Source organism: Lepisma saccharinum, chromosome 1, assembly GCF_977018435.1.
Source record: "Lepisma saccharinum chromosome 1, izLepSacc3.1, whole genome shotgun sequence".
NCBI lineage: Eukaryota > Metazoa > Arthropoda > Insecta > Zygentoma > Lepismatidae > Lepisma > Lepisma saccharinum.
Genome location: NC_139229.1, coordinates 189557835 through 189579176, shown reverse-complemented (window position 1 = coordinate 189579176; position 21342 = coordinate 189557835). Strand labels below are relative to the sequence as shown.

The following is a 21342-nucleotide window of genomic DNA, read 5'->3' as shown; positions in this document are numbered from 1 at the left end:
ACACTAATTTAGGGTTTAATTATGACGGATAATTATTTGCTTAGAAGTTAAGCGGTGTTTAACGCAAAATGATGCGCTTAGTAACAGTTGTGCAGTGGGAAACATAAGTATTACGAAACAAAAATTGTCCATTATCATGTTTATTCGTTTTGTTTTACGCAGTGAGAGAGCTTCAAGTACTGAAACAAAACACCAAACAACCTGCTGACCCACTGCGCCAGCCATGTAAAATCTATTCCTTAAAAACGCGCATGATGCAAGAGAAAAAACAATGAAAATAGTCATGAACAACTTACCGAGCAATGCATCCCACAGTACCTACACACCTCGAATTTTCGCACATTACACACACACCTTGCTTCTCGATGCATCATTTGACGATAAAAAACAATACGAGCGCCAAAGCTAACTTGCTTCCTATTACATTTATTTATTATTATTATTATTATTGTTGTTGTTGTTCTTCTTACAATTATTCTCGATTCCAATCATGCCAATATGGAAGGGTTGAGCAGGACAGATGTCATCTCTAAGCGTTTAGTTTTGTATTTCATCTCCTAACATTCAAGTCTAATAGATAAGAAGTGAGTCAATCCCGAGTTGTAAACAAGTATTGGTTAAAGAGAGATCACACCAGCACATGGGGTATACGAGTTCCTGAAATACGGTCAACTAGAAACACAACTATCCAGTTAAGTTTTACAGAATTTCGGTACAGAGTATTGTAACAGAAAAATACCAGCAATGAAAGTATGAAAAATAAGATGCGAAATTATTTGCATGCATCCAAATTAAAAGCAAAATCGTTTTTTTTTCTAAAAGAGAGGGTTGACTGGTAAAAATAAACCCTTTTCCAATGCAGTTGTGGATAGGAAAATAGAGCAAGTTAATTAATAGACCCATTTTCTTCACGAAAGCGAAATCTAGGCTCGATGCAAGAATAAAAAAGGAGCTTAAACATACACGAAACCAGTGGCGGCGACGTGGAGCAGTTACCCCCCCCCCCCCAACTTTTTGCCACTTTTGCCCACGCACTATGCAAAACCTTATCTACCAAGAGAAAGTAAACTGTACTTGCCCCTCAGTTTTGGTACCTTACGTCCCCCAGTTTTGGAACCCAATCGCCGCCTCTGCACGAAACTGTTCAAGTGGATGTAAGATAAGAGGGTTTACTCGTATGGACCTTAGGAAAAAATAAGATGCTATCGTTGTTCATTGAATAATTATTCAATGTCTTACGCAATAAATACCCCATATGAATCAACTTACTTTCAATTATTCATGGAATTTAGTAATCAAAGAGGCGCTTCAATATTTCTTTTTTAAATTATTCTTAATAATTGTCGATGTACGTCACGAAGGAACGTCACACGAAGTGCTTGATTGACCGACCAGACCAGTCATGAGTAACGTTAATCGTTGGCAATGTCGAAATGTTATCAGTTTTTCTTTTCCAACGAAGACAATGGACTTGAATATCTCAAGTATTTGCGTTACGTTCACATGTTCCATTATTTCTCTATCTTGAACTGCTTAAAAAATATAAATCAAAAGAGAGGGGGTAGATAACATAGCCGAGTTGTCGACACATCAAATACATTGAACAGTAGAGACTATGATCATGTCCGTGTTTACTCGAAAAATGTTATCTCGAACTTAACGCTTACTCTCCACTTGAAGAAAATTCTCGGGCACTGAAACTGCTCGACATTTGAATCATCGACCTTCCTGTAATGCTTTAAGAACTTGTAGAGCATTGGAATTCCACAAGTATTCATTATCCAAAGAATTCCTCTACGAGATCACCAACCCCGAGTCACCAGCATGGCAATCAGACGCCTTGCCGACTTTATTGTCTCAAGTGTATTCCAATTATATTTCACCTATTCCATAGATTTCCGATTTGTTACCTTTCTCTGTAGTTTTCCAACAGCAGCAACACAAATATTCATGCCCTACCAGGGATTCGAACCAGGGACCTCTAGCGTCGTAGCGCACTTCGCCACGGAGGTTGACTGGACCACCGTAGCTCCTGGTGCGATACTAATTTTGAATAAATATTATGGTACAGTGGGATCCATGATTATTACCGTGCAAATTGTCCATGACTATTTTCATTAATTTTTCCCTTACATCCTAGATGTTTTTAAGCGATGGATTTTTATGTATGCTTGTGCAGAAGTTGTCAACAGCTTATTTTGAGTTATCTTTTAATTCCTGAAGCTCTTATTGGGTCAAATAAAGTGCACGAACATGGTGATGGACAAATTGCACGGGAATACTCATGGATCCCACTGTACACATGAACAGAATCTGTAAAGCTGTACAGATGCATCAATAATACCTGGCAAATTGTCTGTCCATCACTAGATTAATCATTTCTTCTAACACCCTGCTTGATTAAAAGGAATCGAATGTACTGGTGCTGATGGCAGGATTGTTAACTGCTTCGCTGCCGTTTTGTTTCCGTTCTTGAACCTCTCATTGCGTAAAACAAGTTTAGTAAACATGGTGATGGAAAATTTGCCTAGTGTGTATTCGTAGTTATACATTTTGTGAATCTTCCAAGATTACTTGATTGAGATATAATTTATCAACTGCGGAATAACTCGTATAAGGCGGAAATCTGCTCAACTTATAAGTAATATTATTGGAAACTCCGGGGACATGATGTAAAGTGAAATCAAAACACTGTAGTTTGAGAGCCCATGTTGTAAGACGAGAATTAAGTGATTGTCCTGTTTTAAACCAAGACAACGATTTATGATCTTGAGTAAAGGTTGAAATGAGTTCCTTTTAGATATATCGCAAATTTCTCCAGAGCAAATATTATAATATAGCTAAACATTCCAATTCGTGTGTACTATATGTAATCTCTGCTCCTCTAAGAGAACGACTGCCGTATTGTATGACACGAATTTAATCATTTAACTTGCCAAAGTACACATCCCAATCCTTTCTGGCTTGCATCAACAGAAACACGAAACTTCGACTCGAATGCGACTCAAGGCTGGTGCTGATATTAGAGCATTCTTTAGTAACAAGAAAGCTTCTTGACACTGAGGTGTCTAGTAAAAAGGCACATGCTTGCGTAAAAGGTATAATTCGGTATTTTTAAATGGAAGAACATCGCAAACATTTGAGATGATTAATAGTATATTAGTTTGATATCTTTGATAACGATCTGGATAAAAAAGTGTACCTACTTTAAAGGGAATTGATTGTTATTTTTATAGTTTAAATCGCGTTGTGTAATACAATGTGTCTGAAATCACCATCAAATTCACATATGCTAAAAGACAATAACGTATTATTATCGATAAATAACACTAGATTTAGATACGCATATTAACGTGTGGTTTAGAAAATCGTAATTATGTAAACAAACCAACACAACTTCAAATTGAAAATAATAATTATGTAAAAATGTGCGCAAACTTGAAGTATAAACGTAGTAAAGGGTCGCCTTTTTGAAGACACCCAAATGTCAACGTATCTTCCAAGTACTACATTTTGAAGCCTAACGAGGCTCTGGCGTCTGGACTCACAGCCAGTATAATCCTCTGTGGAGCTTGTATTGTGTGCTGTTCATGTGTGATTTGGGCTTGTTCTTTCATCAACTTCATCTTACGTTCTATCATCCTCATATTCGCTATTATCCAAAATCACAGAAAAGAGAAGTAAATTAAAGCAATTCAGTTAATCAATCAACTCGTAGTAAAGATATAAACTTTTCCACGACTATTAATTTTTAGCTTTAAAATTCTCTTTTAGTTTTACTAATTATTTATATAAATCGCGTTGAACAATACAGTGTGTTAGAGATGCACGATTGTTCACTACTGCCAAACATATGAATCACCCGTATACTTTGAGAAAGCGTAGATGATTATGGTCGAGTAAAATGTGTTATTCTTGAGATTTAGCGTCAGGCTTGTAGTACATTGTTTCTGTTAGTTCCAAGTTTTATGTGCTTTATTATTTGTAGAATTTGCAATTCTTGTTATTTCTAAATAGGGCATATTTCTGTTTGCATGGATAGAAAATAAAGGGAAGTATACATAAATGTTGCTTCATGTACTGTAAACTACGAAAGATAAGAACTGGCTGCGTGAAACGCGATATGGAACAGGTTTTCGCTGGAAACACGTTCTTCAGAAATGCAAAGAATCCTTGCATCAAAGGAATTGTTTGTTTGCATTGCCTTTAAGTCCACTCTATGCACAGAAAGGGTAATGGGGACTGGACCTTCAGTTTAAAGTGGGATCCGAATCACCGTGCCATGTGCCTCCCCAGGTTTCCAACCCCTTGATTACAATGCAACGACGTTATTACATCAAAGGAAATTTTTCGAACATGAAAAAAAAACCCAACACTTCTGCATTAATTGAACGCATACAACACATTTTCTAATACAACTCACACTTTTTTATCAAACTTTGTCGCTTCAAATTCCTTGGCTCTCGGCATTGTTAAATTTTTCCAGCTAAATATAGGCTATATAAGCTGTAATTTTTTTAACATATTTCTAGTACTGATATTAACGGATATCGTCATCTAACAAAATTCGCGACTCATTTAATAAAATTTTATTCGTGGCACTAGGGTACGCAGGATTTTTTTTTATTATTATTTTATTTGAGGGGGTTGGAATTGTAAAGGTGGATATTACGTTCTAGGAAAGGTGGTAAACTCTAAAATATTTCGTAATGACAATTTTTTGATGTCGTGGAAATCTACAACACGGCTATGGGTTCGTTCACACGTCACCCCGTAACTTGGTTGGGTGATCTCCCACCTCTACTGAGTCATGTGGGGGAGAGGCCACCAGTCGGTAGGCAGTCCCTGGCCCTCATGGGCTGTTGCGCCACGGGTTAATTACAATTTTTAACGTTCGTTTTAAAAGACGTTCTGAGACAAAAATGGTGATCGGGGGTCATTTTATGGGGGAAGGGTTGCCTTTACCACTTTCGTTTGCCCAGAGTAATTTACTGCTTTCACTTGAAAATTTTGTTTTTCTGAAAATTTCCGGACAGACTGTACCCCATCAGCCCCCTTCAGCGTACGCCAGTATTTCATGGTGGAGAAATAAGATGAATGCAGAATTTTTCATTCGATCTTCACACGGTCCTCCTTCCCAGCGTTGGGTCGTTAATTATGTCACTACCTTAGACAGCCTGAAAAACTTAGATTCGTGGGAAGATTCAAGAATAACGTTCTTAGAGGCAAAAAATGGCGTTAGTAATCACCTTTATGGTGTTATCACAACTTACGAAATTACGCGGCATGCTACTATGACGTGTGTTTCGTTAATATGTACAATTGTGAAAGCGGTATACCTTCAAAAATGTAACTGCACCGGGTATACTCTAGTAATTGCTAGTGTGTGGGAAGTTACTTTTTGAGACTAACTAAATTGTTTTGCACAAAGTTGTCCCGTAACAGTTACTTAATAAAGTAACTGTAAAGTACCTTTGCAATTACTCGTACTTGAGTGTAGAGAACACACAACTAGTAGATCGTGTTGAAACTATGAACTGCAAGCAAGCTATCCTTTTTATTACTGCTGACCATATAAAGTTAGCATTAATTTTCATTAAATCATTAATAAACTCCATGTGTTTATATGTGATGAATGATATAGAAGTAAGAAAACTCAAAGTAAATTATTATACATACACATTTCCTCGAAACAAATTCACATATAATTATTAAATAATAAATATTATATTATTTATTTTGTTTTTCATTTCTTTAGCACATTGTTCTTCATTAATATCGAAATGTAAGTTGTTGGTGCCTCGCCCTTGGTGCCAGCGGTCCCGGGTTCGTTTCCGATGGGAGGCCCCAAAATTTAGAGCATATCCCTCGCCCTCCTTCAGTGGAAATGAACTTGCCATGTAATAAGTAATTTTGGGGATCGATATTTCTGGGAGGTCCCGGATACGAATACCGTCATGGGTATGGGTGAATTGTTGTTTTAAGTCCACTTTATGCATAGAAAGGCTAATCGGGACTGGACCTACAGTTTAAAGTGGGATCCGAACCACCGTGCCATATGCCTCAACCGTGTATCGAACCCGGGGCCCCTTGATTACAAGGCGACGACGTTGCTACTACGACACCGGGGAGGCTCTAGGTATGTGTGTTCTTTAGGATTGTCCCTTCATCAGTTTCATCACATCATCACTCATCTTCATCTTCGCAATTAGCCAAACGGGGAAGAAAAGCGAATCAGAATAAACCAAATCAATGGATACTTCTTGAGTATCGTGCCCGACAACCTCCTTTCAAATACACCACTGCACGCGGCGCCTGAACAGAACCTCTGCTAGAATCAAGTACTTCACCCACATCGCGAGTGAAGTCACAAGGAAGAAGCGGACACAGGTAGAGCCAAGAAGCGGAAACCGGTGTTGAGTAACACCTGAAGTACCGGCTCAAGGATTTGTCCTCCGATGACGTCATAAGATAATTAGTGTACGTAAGGAAAAATGACTGAATGCGATATGGTGCCCTCGGTTGCAATGACCGATTCGTCGAGTACTCATTCCATGAAAGAGTTTAGAGATTGGCTTTCCCCCCTGCAATTCACTCACCCGTAGCAGATAAAACTGTAAGCATGTTGCGGTATCAGGTCCTGGTCATTCGTCCAGGCAGCTTTGTGGTTAACGTTCCACTTGACTCTAATCTGCCTTCGAAGCGACATTTTTCCTTTTTTTTTCCAAGAGTGACCAGTGGCGTGCCTAGGATTTTCGAAAAGAAGGGGGCGGGTTACGTACACTTTCTTTGTTAGTCAGCTCTCATTTTGCCATCTTTTTCTACCTTTGTTGTTCCTTTTTTAGGAGTACTGAGCCAAAGGGGGGTTATGACCCCCATCCTCCCCCTTGGGCACGCCACTGAGATCGACACTATATTTCCAGCTGATATAGAGTGAAACTAAAATTACACCACTATATCTAGGGTGTTCGGGGGAAAAAAACACTTCAGTCACAAACTGCAATTTTCTGTTGCTTTTACAGAAAACCATTTGTATTTTAAGTCACATTGAATCAAGCAATGAAAATATTATAAGTATAAATTTATATTGGGCATGTGTAAAGATTCTTAACAGTGATGATCCAACATGTATATTATGTCTGTAATGTTTTCTATTAAAACAATTAACATAAATAACTGCCTACTGTAAAATTTCATTTTTTGATTTAAGTGCTTCTCCCGAACATCCTAGATATATCATGTGACTTCTAAGTTAAGTCGAGCCACCAAAGTTACGTTACACTACCAATATGTTGTAATTGATAAATACACCCAGAAGCGTACCTGATATTTCGTAATGGGGTCAAGTATGGCTGCTGCTTTTAGTAGCCAATAATTTATTTTGAAATTAGGTACAAGTGGCAACGGAAAATGTGGCAAAGTGAAAATGGCAAACGGAAAATTTTCACGGTGAAGATGGCAAACAGAGAAAAGGCGTGAGTGAAAATGACAACACAAAATATAGCTAATAGTGGGGTAATTAGTCACGCACTGTGGGAGACGAACTTGTTTACTTCTTGAAGATGGAAGTTAAGCTCTTCTTCTTCATCTTCTTCCATACGCTACGCATCATCCACCTGCAGTGGCGCAGGAACGTTATTGATTTGGGGGGGTACAAAGTTCAACATATGTGTATATATATTATAGTTATGTATGTGTGTGTGTGTGTGTGCTTGAATATGGGTCTCCTCTCTCTCTCTCTCTCTCTCTCTCTCTCTCTCTCTCTCTCTCTCTCTCTCTCTCTCTCTCTCCACACACACACATAACAATGGACTATTTTAGAACAAGCCACATACCTTCCATTTGTTTTTAAAAAATAGATAACTTTGTACTATAATTATTCGCAAGGTAGTTTTTTTAACAGGTTTTAAAACAGGAACACATAAGTTCTGGGCTTCATCCCGCACAGGAAATTGAATCCGGAACTTGTTGGTGACAAGGCAATAACGTTTACTGAAGTACACAAAGCGAGAACATTCTAGGTTAAATATTTCACGTTTGTGACAGTTTTGCCTGAGCCTGCCTCAGTGGCGGAATGGTTAGCACAGAGCGCTACGTCCCGGGTTCGAATCCCGGCCTGGGCATCGTGTTCTTGGGACATTCATCGATTTCATCATGTCATCACTCGTCCCCATCTTCGCGATTAGCCAAAAGTGGCAGAAAAGCGAATAAACTAAACCAAATTAAACAAGTTTCGCCTGAGGAAATAAATTCTCAAGCACACCCCTTTCTGTAATCATTGTTAATACAAATAATGTAGAATTAGCATGCTTCTATTTCACAAAAAATACTGACACTATCACTTCACAATAAAAGGACCACGGGTTCGTTTCCTGGTGGAGGTACAGTAAATTGTTGTAGAATTATACCTAAAATGAGTCCTTGTATGTAAATATTTTACACATACAAAGACACATATAAGGCTGTTTTGATATCTAGAAACATCTGAATATTATATTTCGAGTGCTTTAAATTTTAATAAACCTGAAAATTCTAGAAGGCTGGTGTCCTCCTAAAGTTACGCCATTGCGACAATAATAAAGAAAATATACTTTGTAGCAAACATAAATATTGTCTAAAGTTCTATGCGAGTGTGTACGGTATTTAAACAATAAACGACTACTTTCAATTTTTTTCACATATTTTGTTCGTTCGAATTTTTTTTAAAGTCCAATTTATGCACAGAGCCTAATCGGGACTGGATCTACAGTTTAAAGTGGGATCTCAAACACTATATGTGCCTCCAGCGTGTATCGAACCCGGGACCCCTTGCAGTGGCGCAGGAACGGAGGGGTACAGGGGTACATTGTACCCCTCAAATTTTTGAAGGGGGTACTCTAACCCCCTAAATCCGTAAATCGAGTTGTACCCCCTGTACCCCCCCTTTTTGGTAATTTGACAGCAGACGCAAGGTGCTACTGTTAAAGGAACCTATTTTAAATTCGCCCAATTAAAAAGTGAATATTTTTTATAACTTATAAACATTATCTTCCTTACCACAGAAATTCAAACCATTGTAAACTGATTCTACTACATTGTGCTTGATATAGTTAGTTCATTGACCTATGTTCTTGAAAACATCTTTAAGGAGATGAAAATTGTTTAAAATATGTGTGGAACGATGGAATCAGATTTGCTCTCAGAAAATCACGCTGCAGACAAATGCTCCTTTCCGTAAGGGGGGTACACTTTTCTAAAGAGGTGGTCGTGTCGATTCGAAGATAAGATACAAATCTTCATCTGAAGAGTGTATGACTGACCCCATTTTATTTTGAATATTTAAAATGGAATTTTCCGAAACGAAACGAGACGAGACACGACAAACCAACTTGGGGGGTACAATGTACTACTACTATACCTCTCCCATATTTTTCATAACTTTGTAAGAGGGTGTTCGGAAAACTATACTTAAACCTATATACTGTATGAAGAGATTTTTAATAAAATAGAGTCCCTAGGCTATCTGAGCACGAAATGGATCTAGAATGTGTTTTAATAACTTCAGAGTAGAAACCGAAACAAAAATAAACACAAACAAGAACGAGAAGGACCTCACCACACATGAGACTAGATGAGGCTGTGACAATTCTAGACTCATCGCATCGGGATATCATTCCTAGGTGAAATGATTTTTTTCCTAGACATTTAAACAGGGTGCAATCTGCGATTTTATCAGAGGGGGAACTTATTTTTACCTATGTATTAGGTATACTAATAATATAATTGGACATTAATTGCTTAAAATCTGATTTTGGTATCGAATGCAACACAAACACAACGGCATTTTAAGTTAAACCCTAAAGTCAAACTGTAAGAAAATTTCATTAGTCAGATGAATGCACGAGATAAATGAGACACTGCAGGTTCTGTTGGTAGATTTTGGATTGGATTCACAAGGTCATTGAGTGAGATGGGAATATTTGATTGATATATTTGGTTTATTTTACTTCGCATTTCTGCCACTTTTAGCTAATCGCGAAGATGAGGATGAGTGATGATATGATGGAATTGATGGACACTCACAAATAACATCCATGCCCATGCTGGGATTCGAACCCGGGACCCTTGGCGTCATAGCGCGCTATGCTAACCGTTCCGCCACGGAGGCCGGCGAGGCGGGAATGTGTTTTGGATTTCCTTTGTAGATTCAAAAATCTTTAACTGTGATGTACATGCTTTTGTTTACATTAAAGTTTACCTTTTCACATAAACTATAAATTGACATGTCGCCCTAAAACACATGTATGTATCTGCATTTAATACTACTCCATACGAAAAGAAGCGGCCGGCTCTTCATATTGTCCACCAAAGATTGATTGATTGAAAAAAAAACTTTTGAGCGTATGGCTTTCCTTGCTTTCTCTGAGATCTGAAGGATTTAGGTTTTGTATATGTAATTATAGTACTTTCAGTGCTTGAAGAGTGTCATTAGGTACAGCTAAGTATATAACAAATAAAAGGATTGGCAAATTTTTCACAAATATTTCAAAGTTAGACTTCTTACGAGTTGATCGGGAACCATCTCAACTCAGTTTTCTTTTTTAATACAACGCCCTATAGATGTCTGAGAAAATACTAAATACATGGCTTCTAAAGGGCATTGGATGTGGTACGTATCTGGCATAAATTGTTTAAAGATATTTTTCTGCGTAGCTATGGGACTTTAATATTAGAATGAACTGAACTGAAGCGGAACTGTATAAGTATGATCGTTGTATTCAATAATGTGTTTTCTATATCCAGTGGGTGGGAGATGTTTATTCCTTGTTGGGGGTGGCTCAAGATCCTCCTCACCCCCTTTAATATCAACCTGCATTAAAATTAATAGATGTACCTTATCTTTGTTCGGAATTTTCACATTTCAAACTCCTGATTTTCCGTTCCGTTAAATCTAAATAAGCCCAGAACGAGGTCCAGAGCTTTATATGTTTCAGAATTGATATAAGGTTTTAAAATCTATTTAAAAAAACAACAAATTGTAATAAAAGCAAAGAAATAATATATTTATGCAAATTTAGCATTAAATAACAGGACATTCGTGTGTGTTGTTCTAAAATAGAATGTTTCCCATGGCTTCACATTATACCTATGTATCAAGGAAGTATTTTTTTTTGGGGGGGATCCAAGGGGTCCGGACCCAGCCCCCCCCGAAAGACTTACCAAGTAGTAAAAGTGAACAATCAAAATATAATTGTTTAGCATTTGTTATATAATCGATGATTATTTCCGCTGAACTTATTGGAAGGCAAGGAAATTGGCTCAAACGGCTTTGAAGGGTTCCAAATATTTATGCACAGTACTAATGATAATATCCATAAAATATTGATCAGCAACTTTACTTTTCGTTTATTGGATCTAACTCTTTTTTGTTATTCAATAAATATTCAATTATTTTTCTATTTGACATTAAATCCTTGCCAGGGCAGTTGTTTTTATGCAAATCTTGGCGATCTTAACTACACGAGAGCTAGATAATAAGTACGTGCTGTTCTGTATATATATTATTTTACTATATTTTACCTATCCATGTAATAATAATTAATTAATTTACATATTTAACTAATATTTTAATTTAATTTAATATAATTATTCTAATTATTATTATTATTGCGACACTTTGTTGAACTCCCCGAAATGTATTTCTACATACGTGCCTGCTATAGTGGAACCACAAGGAAAGAAACCTGCGCAGACCCCATCGCGCTGGCGGGTGGGGGAAAAAGACAGGAGGAAGGAGCCTTCAGAGCGGCCAACGTCAGTGTTGCCAGACCTATTGATTTCTCGGTTGGATTCCATAATAAACTATTACTATTGCACATCCGACGGCCTGCTCAAAAACAAGTTTCCTGGTCACCTTACTTGAACATGGAGGGGAGAGTGGAACTCCACTCAGCCATGAAAAGTGCTGTTTGAACTGTGAAATTATGCCAAACGATGTGCTAGGACATTATTATTATTTTATTACTATTACTACATTACCATGGGCGTCCGGAAGGGGGGGGCGTGGCTCCCCTGGAAAATGAAAGTCAACCAAAAATTATATATTTTTCACATATAATTTCATTTCAGCTGCAATAATGTGAGTTAATTATTGCATGAATATGATACATTGAAATTTAAGCAATGTTTTTTGAGGGAATAACACTATTATTGGAGAAAATGAGCTTTCCTTGCCCCTGCCTGCAAATAATCCTGCGGACGTCCATGTACATTACTATCTTTAGATGGTTGTATTTTATCCCACCCGAAAATCTATTTCTATTTTAGTTATTTTACGTCGCTTTTGTGCCTCTACGGGTAAGTACGACAACAAGGATGAATGAAAAACTGATGAAATGAATGAAGTGACACAAATACAGTGAAACGTCCTTGCCTTACTAAGTAGAAATACTGACTTCGTAGCGTGGGCAAATTATTTTATATATGTATGTGTGTGTGTCTATTATATATTAAATGCAGCAACATAGAGGCAGCATAACTGACGAATAAAGCATGTGTTAATAACAAGAAATTTGCTAGAGAACGAAGCGGCATAGTTCAATTACGAAGGAAATAATGCACCCCCTCCCCCGTAGTTGCTTGGAACTTTCATCGGCTTGAAAATACTTAATTTTCTATCCTTAATATACTATTCTATACTTAAATACTTAATTTTCTACAAAATTATAAAGCGGCATGGACGTCCAGAAGGAAGTGCAAGGATGGTCGCCATCCGCTCCCCTTCTGGAAAATGAATGTTGAAATGAAAGTACTTATTATTTCAGACGTATGAGTTGATTTCAGTTACAGTAATTTACATCCATTATTATAATAGGGATGTAGGAACGCGATAATTTGAAACTCAAGTGGTGTTTTCTGAGAGGGCAACATTAGGCTATACGGGGTAATATGCCTCGTTTACCCGCCTGATAAAAATACATTGTTTCCCCCTCGCTGGAAAAAAATCTGCAGACATCCTCTTGCCCCCCAGTGCGCAAGCCTATGCCGTCCCCGAGAAGGTCGTTCATCCGCTACTATTAGATCATCGGATTTTGTAGCAGATCTTCTGGTTTCCCAAGGAACTATCTCCCGATTTTTTCAAGTCTGACCTGGCAAAACTGCCCCGAGGACCGATAACGGCAGGGAAAATGTGCGAACGCTTTTGAGGGAAGGTTTTTTCCTTGTGGTCGAGCTATAGGTATAGTAGTAGTAGGTGTGCATATATATATCTCTATATGGGAAGCTGAATTTTGTACCCCCCCCAAATGAAAAACGTTCCTGCGCCACTGCCTCCTTGATTACAAGGCGACGACGTTATCACTACGCCATCGGGGAGGCAGTCTAAAATTTTGTTGTGGCATTACAGCTTCGTCGGGATTAACCTTAAAAGTTACAAAAAAAATCAGTAATGATAGGTATATTATTAATTAATGATAATGAAATTTATAATAACAACAACTCTAGGATGTTTTCTTTCGCTTTCCCCACAGTCAAAATAAATTCGTGTATATCATTGCCCTTCCTCCCAACAATTTCAAGCTAGCGACACGTATACGTTGAAGTTATTTTCTTTTACATCTAAGGGAGATTTCACACCGAAGCGATAAGCGACATACGCGTTGCTTGAGGATTTCACCAATCAAACGCAAGCTTTCGTGCCTATCATACCGGGATCGTTGCTGTTGATTGGCTCATTCCAAATGAATACAATTACTGTCGTTTATTTATTTTTACTAGAACCACATTGTACAAATGATGCTGTGATTTATACCTAGGTATACATAAAATAACCAGACAACGAGGTATTAATCAATACCGCGAAAAGTTTTATGCTTCGTAAAGTCATGTTCCTTAGAAGAACACTTTCGCAGAGGATTTGGCCTCCGAGATCGCCCGATCTATCCCTTCCCCTCCCCCCCCCCCCCCCGCCGACTTTTCCTAATGGGTATAGCTCAAGTCCGCTGCTAATTTGACGAAGCCGCGCACACTGGCGGAACTGCGGGCAAACATTGTGTGGCAAGAATGCCGCAACATGATTCGACGCGTGCACATGTGTGAATCTGTGATTGGGGTCATAGACGCTCACTTTACGATGGGGTGGGGGCAAGACATTTTCAGCCTCAAAATTCCTCAAGAAGTATGTAAATTACATATAAAAAATATTATCAATCCTGCCCCCCACTCCCAATATTTATGTGAAATTGGAGCCTCTGAGTGGGGTGCATTTCCAGCATTTTCTGTGATCCCATGGGTTGATTGACACTGTATTACTGGATACTTTACACATAACATTATCAACAAGTTATAGATAATACATGTTTTAAGTAATTAGTATAAAACTGATTTAACTCGAACAGATTTTGTTTTACTAAATCTATTTCTATACAAAGCAACAACACTACTTATTCAATAGGGTCCGATAATTTCAGTGGCGTGCCAAAAGGGGGGTTGTGGGGAATCATAACCACCCCTCCCCCCTTTAGCCCAGTATTCATTTAACAAATAATGTCAAAAGCAGGGAAAGATGGCAAAATGAGGGCTGACTACTACAGTCCCGCCGTCCTTATATCCGGCGAGGAGACCGCCTTTATGGCAGTAACCCTCTGTTGCCGCATTCTCCTACGAAGACACTCGCGGTCAAACAACCAATTAGGCCTAATGATTGGGCAACAAGAGGCAACATTAAAGCGAAATAAAGTTTTGTCGAACTAACCGTTCTGCGCTGTGAATGGACACCGGTTGCTACGACGGCCGGAATATAAGAAAAAGTATACGTAACCCCCTCAAAATTCCTGGACACGCCACTGGATAATTACTAAGGGCGGCGCTTGGTTCACTATTTTTTTAAATTTGTGGTCTTTCGACGTCCTCCGTGACAGTCCCGCTAATTCCATCCCTTCTAGTGACTGCTCGCACAGCAAAAGTACGAGGTGACTAATCAACTACCCTTATCAGCTTCACTACATTTCAAGTCACGAGGACGGACTCACTTGTTGTGACCTTGACTTTATTTTTCTGCACCATTTTGAGATAACGTAGTCATAGAAGAAGACATGTCCACCGCATTTAAGCACCTACAAGTTGCTAGGAGCCTCTGGCAGTTTCAGAACGTCACAAACAATTCAGTACTGACACCTTAATTGCAACACAATGGCTTGCTCCGATATTGTATTGTGTGACGCTTTGAGTATGAGTCGTCCACTCAAGGAAAGATACATTATATAAGAAGTTGCGTCGCCAGCATAGGCGTGCGCAGACCCTCTGATTAGGGGGGGCAAAAGCTTTGATGAATGTTCAATTACGTAAAACATAATGCACCCCCTTAGAGGCGCAACCACGTATTTTTGTTCGGGGGAAGTACCAGGATAAACGTACCAATAATAATAACGGCATTATTATTATTATTATTATTATTATTATCAGTAGTAGTAGTAGTAGTATCAAAGACGTTATTATCGATGTAAGTTACGCAAAAGAGGGGAGTCGGTACTAAAACATTTTTGTTGGTACAAACGACTTTAAATATTTTTCCAACACGTTCAATTTCACATTAGCTACTAATCAGTGGCGGTCCCTCCATGGAACAGAGGGAACAGGCTGTTCCCTCCTACTTACTGCGCTTTTGGGCTATTTAAATTATTTATATTAACATAATAAGAACACTTTTCTCTCGAAATCAACGCTTCCAAAAGTAACACTGAAGAAAATCTTTCACCGTGGCTGGACGTTTGTTGACGTCATCTACCCCCAACGCATCATGGTTCTCACCCCATGCTCTACCATGGTCTCTTAGTATCATGTCCTCTACTGTCTGAAGCCGAGTATTTCCGACCACGCCCGAAGTTAAACGATCCCCACGGCACCACGGAAGCTGAACACTCTATAGTGCGCGTCAAATCTCCTGCATATGGCGATAGCCAATAGCAGCGCACTGCGGCGGTGCCATGTCGAAATCTCACACGGAAAAGAGACAGCGTGGTTGAGCGAAACGCTTTGTCACGGAGAGCACGGAACATTAGATAATATAACATATAATAAACTTAATGGGAGAAAAAAACATACCTGATTATGCCAGAGGGACTGCCAGGAGCTCCTCGTCACTCCAACAACTGCCGTCGTTGTCCTCGTCGTCACTGACCGCACTACTTTCGCCCTCTGTGTCACTGTCCTTCAAATTTATTATAATTGGGTCCAAAATTTCATCCCGACATATCTCCTTTACAAAATCGTTTTCCTGTAATTGTTGTGCGTGTTTAACACAAGCGGCCCATTGTTCTTGTGTTACATTGTCAAGTTCTTCGTTAACAAGTCTTTCAACGTCCACAATTTTGAATGTACTGTTTCTATTGGCAACCTGACGCTTTACTTGAGCCCACACAAGCTCAATTGCATTATACTGACAATGGTATGGCGGCAGTCGTATAATCTGATGCCCCCTTTCATTAGCAAGTTGATCGAGCTCATATATTTTGTCCTGATTTTTAAACGGCAGAACACGTTGTAATAATTCTGCTTTAGTTTCTGTTTGTGAAAAATTTATTCCGCGTTGCTGTAACCATTGTTGAATGTCAGTTTTGCGAGTAGAGGTGTTCGGAATTTTGTTAACTATTACGGAATGATAACTTGCATTATCCATAATAATTATGCTTCCTTCTTCCAAGTAATTAATGAACCTGTTCAGAAACCAGTCTTTAAATGTATAAGCTGTCATTTCATTGTGATAATCTGATGTCAATTTTGATCGAAATACCCACTTACTCTCTGGTAAGAATCCCGTTTTCGCTGAACCTACATGACACACGATAAGACGGCTACCTTTCCCTACGGGTACCTTCAACCCACCATTTCTTGAGGTATCTTGCCAAATACTTTTTAATGTGTGGTTTTGATTTACCCAAGTCTCATCAAGGTAAAAGATTGGTCTCGAATCACCAGACACTCGAATTTCGTGCATTGTACGAAGGAATTTTACCCTTGACGTAACAATGTCACTTCTCTCCATCAGAAATTTACGACCGTCGTTGGTTTTCCTGTACGTAAAGCCTAATTGTTTCAATATTCTCAAGGTGGAAGTTGTAGAGCCTTTGTAAGATATTTTGTCCCGTAAAGAGTACGTTATCTTTTTGGCAGTAGGAAATTCGCCACGATCGTAAAATTCAAAGACGGTTCTACGAACTACGTCTTTTTCAAAGTCATCTAAGTTTGTCGTTCTTTTCGGTACGTTAATGTGCTTTCTAGGTGATTGAAACATTGGAGCAGGCCCCGATCCACATTGTTTTGCCCCCGAACATATCCGATAAACGGTAGCTTGATTGACACCACACGCTTGAGCTGTTAGAGCCTGGCACTTCTTAAAGTCAATTTTACTTCTCTCTTCTTCACTCGAACATTTTTTAAAAAAATTGTAGACCTGAAAAATCACCTGTCGTGCCTGGCTTCGTACAACACTGTACTTTTTCTCTCTTCTCTCGCTACCACTACCACTTGGTTTACTCAATGACATGCTGCAAACACCCACTAAACACACGGAAAAAACTATCAGTGGCGGTATCCTCTTCGTCAACTTCCTCTACCATCACCGGGAACGAATGTACCCTGTTCCCCTCGCTAATCGGAAAGTTTCGGAATGCAGCAGGAACGAAGGGAGAGCAAAAACGATACAATGCAAATACGTTTATAATAACATTGCTTCTACAGAAGGAACGGTATAAGCTACAATCACGCTTGTTTTTCGTACATACTCGCAAATTCATTATCTTTCAATATGTTGAACTATTGACACTTGAAATAATCTATTTATATCCGAGCGCCAGGTACACGATTCAGTAGCGAGGTGAAACAGGTTCTGAACTAGGCAACGCCGCACGTCTGTGATTCGCTGGTGCTGTTCAGCCTTTCAAGGCCATATGCAGGAGATTTGACGCGCACTCTAGCTGTTCCCTCAGAGAGATATTGCGGATTCGCTTTTCTTCCAGTTTTTGCTATGTGCTGAAGTTTAATCGCGTCACAAGTGATACATTTGAGTGTAAGAAGTCTATAACTTCCTAATCTCGTTGAGAACTTGCGTCTGACATTCATAACGAACTGGAAAAATCTTCTACAGTCTAAGCGTCTGCTAAATGCCTTGGCTAAACGCTGGGAAATAGCTTCCGAGGGAACAGCTCACATCCACCTGTTCCACCAACCCCAAGACCAAAGTTGCAAGGCATACAGTGGCAGGACAAGAAGCGAATGTTGCGAGTGTTGTATGATCGACCGGCTGAGGACGAAAGCCTTTAGTTCATTCAACTTTGCAGAAAATACAACAAACCAACACATATTCTAACTGAATTAAAAACTAAAACGAAATCATACACAGAGCATTTTCAAACGAGTTACTACAACTCTGTAAATTATTAACTGGATATTCTACCAGTGGCAAATTATATTGTTGTCCTTGTTTAATCCTGAGAAGGGAGTCTGGAACAGGTCGGGTTTTGTCACATTAACAACTTCTACTAACAGGGTGGTTAATCACCGGGAATTTCTTGAATTCCGGGAATTATGCGTGAATTATTGGCTCCGGGAATTGTGTGTGAATTCTGCTTGAAATTTTCTCTGTAGACATGAAAAATTGCAACTTTTTAAAATCCCAATTCCATTGAATTTATACATATTTATTAATGACCTGAAACAAGTTTTTCACAGTTTAGATTTTATTTTTATTGAGGAAGGTAAATAAAGCTGCGTGGAAAATAAAACAGAATTCTCTCAATCCATTTGCTTTGTTAGTGTTCTTTGAAGAACAATCCATCTGATAGACTGAAGATTATTGCAAGATAAAATATCTTGAAGTTGATTAGGTAACTTTAAAATTCTTATAGAATTAACAATTTTTCGTAGATTAGTATTTCCCGTAACATATGTGACTTGTGTTTGTAGATGTATTTATAGTTCCGAGTAGCAGTGGGGTGCCCAGGATTTTTGTAAGGGAGGAGTTACCTATACTTTTTCTCGGTAGTCCGCCCTCATTTTGTCATATTTTCCTACCATTGACGTTCCTTTTTTAGGAATATTGGGCTAAAGGGGGGTATAAGCCCTACCAACCCCCCCTTGGGCACGACACTGCCGAGTAGCTATGTGAAATGACAAATGTAAAATCCTCGCCTTAAATTTTATATATGTACCGTCCAAGTGAATTAGAATTATTGGATTCGCACAAACCATATATTGTTAATATAAGTATTTGTTTGTGTGTATGTGTATGGGTGGTGAGAGACTGTAAAACCTTAGTTTGAAATAGAGAAAACATCTGCTTGACTTTTTTTTTTGTAAAGTTCGCTTTGAAAACCGGGAATTATACTTGAATTTTATTATGGTCCTACAGTAGCCACCCTGACTAATCTAGCGAACGTCATGAAAAACTCAACCATCTGTGTGCCATTATTGGATTGAGAAAGTTTGAATTACAAGAATACTCAACTCTATGAAAAAACGTCAACTTAATCTACGAATAAAGAGATGAAACAGGTCACGACAAAATATTATTTTCTTTCTCTGATGACTCACAAATTTATATCAAATTTTTCTTTGTTGCGCATCAACAATTTTATTTTTAATGTTTTCTTTATATTATATCACATTTGCTTTAAAATTATTATTGTCATATAATTTTAAAGCGCCTCATGTTTGTCACTTCTGACATTTAAATAAGGGTTGAATTTTACTTGATCTATTATATTATATTAAGACACCCATGCGATGGGGAGCAAGTGCAGGTGACCTGTTCCCCTGCCTGATTTATCACCGCACGCCACTGCTACTAATAGAACACAAGCATACAAACTGTATTTCTGAAAGATAGAAAATGCATGACGAATATAATTCTCTTTGTACATATAACCTGTATACAACTTTTTACACATATACAACATGGAGTGACGTAAAATGAGATACATATGCAACTTTTAACACTAAATCCACAGTGTTTAGCAAAATCAGGATAACCTCGAGAAGGATGTGTTCATTGCAGTGCAGTCTTGGCAAAGGAGAGGTTATATGTTCACTTCACCTTACCCTGGGTCACACTTCAACCCCAAATGTCAACTTAAAAGTATATATTTCACATGTATAATTTCATTTCAGTCATAGTAATTTTCATTAATTATTATAATGGGGATGCAGGAATGTGATAATTTCGAATTCAAGTGGTGTTTTTGAGGGGGCAACACTTATTATCGGGGTAATATGCCCCATGGAAAAATAACTTGCTTGTCTCCCCCTGGACCTCCATTGAATAACTATGATGTGCCCAGGGATTTGGTTATAATATAAGCTTGAGTTACATTGTTGGTGCAGGTGAGTGCAGTGCTCACCTTTGCTTCTTGGGTATAGATTATCATCTTTTATTTTTTTACTTCTAGTTATCTGTTTTTACTTTCCTTCTTCTTTCTATTACATTTTTGTTTCAAGGCGTTTGATTGTTTTCAAAATATAGCAATACACAAGAACATTAACTTACAATGCTGAAAAGCCATAACTCCAAAAAACAAAAGTTAGTCTGATCTTACTACATCTTACATTCCTCACATGCATCTGATATGGCACTGACCATAGATTCTGACAGCATCTTCACCACATATGGCTTTTGGTGCACTTGGCTAATATAGATTTTTTCTATTTTTATTTCTGGGACACAAAACACACTTAAATCATTGTTTGTTCTGAATTGGTTTTTGAACAGGTTCGGGAAGCTGGAGAAACTTCCATATCTTCATCTTCCATGAAATGACTCCAGCATTTCATCATTGTACGAAGATCTCGAAAGTTTTTCTAATAGGTTTAATATATCCATAACTTTCCGTACTTCTCTTGTGCAGTCATTGTTGAAGTGAAGAGCTCTTAGAACTAACAAAAACTGCCTGCTGCTCCAAACTGTTCTGAAGAATTCTGTTTCAGTTCCATCAGTTCTACAAATCTTCAACGTGCTGGTAAGCAGACTTCATCATTCCATCTAATTGGAGAAGTAATATGGTAGCCTGAATCTCATCTGGATTTGTGACTGAAGCATCCCTGTAGCTTTCTATAAACATTTTCAGCTTTGAATTAGTGTACTACATTATCTCTTTGATAACTTGATCAAGGAAGAAAAGATCGGAAACTTCATGAATACTTTTTGCATCTTTTGAAACACCTTGGACTCATGGTGGAAAAGACATACATTCTGACTTCTTCGCCATCGATGTTGTGATGGAGGATGAGTATTCCAACATAGTTTTGTCTTTTAGAAGAAACTGTGCCCTCTGACCTCCCAAATCTTCATACTCCTCCTTGTATTTGACATTT

At 38.4% G+C, this 21342-nt stretch overlaps 1 protein-coding gene across 1 annotated transcript; it reads right to left on the bottom strand.

The window, feature by feature from the left end:
• Positions 1–16084: 16084 nt before the first annotated feature.
• Positions 16085–16972, bottom strand: LOC145987723 (uncharacterized). The gene has a single exon (XM_083122322.1). It carries the CDS (start codon positions 16970–16972, stop codon positions 16085–16087), a length of 888 nt encoding a protein of 295 aa, XP_082978448.1.
• Positions 16973–21342: the final 4370 nt, after the last annotated feature.

Bases quoted from the DNA above. Each gene is read 5' to 3' on its own strand.
- LOC145987723 (XM_083122322.1), bottom strand. From the start codon at position 16,972: ATGCACGAAATTCGAGTGTCTGGTGATTCGAGACCAATCTTTTACCTT.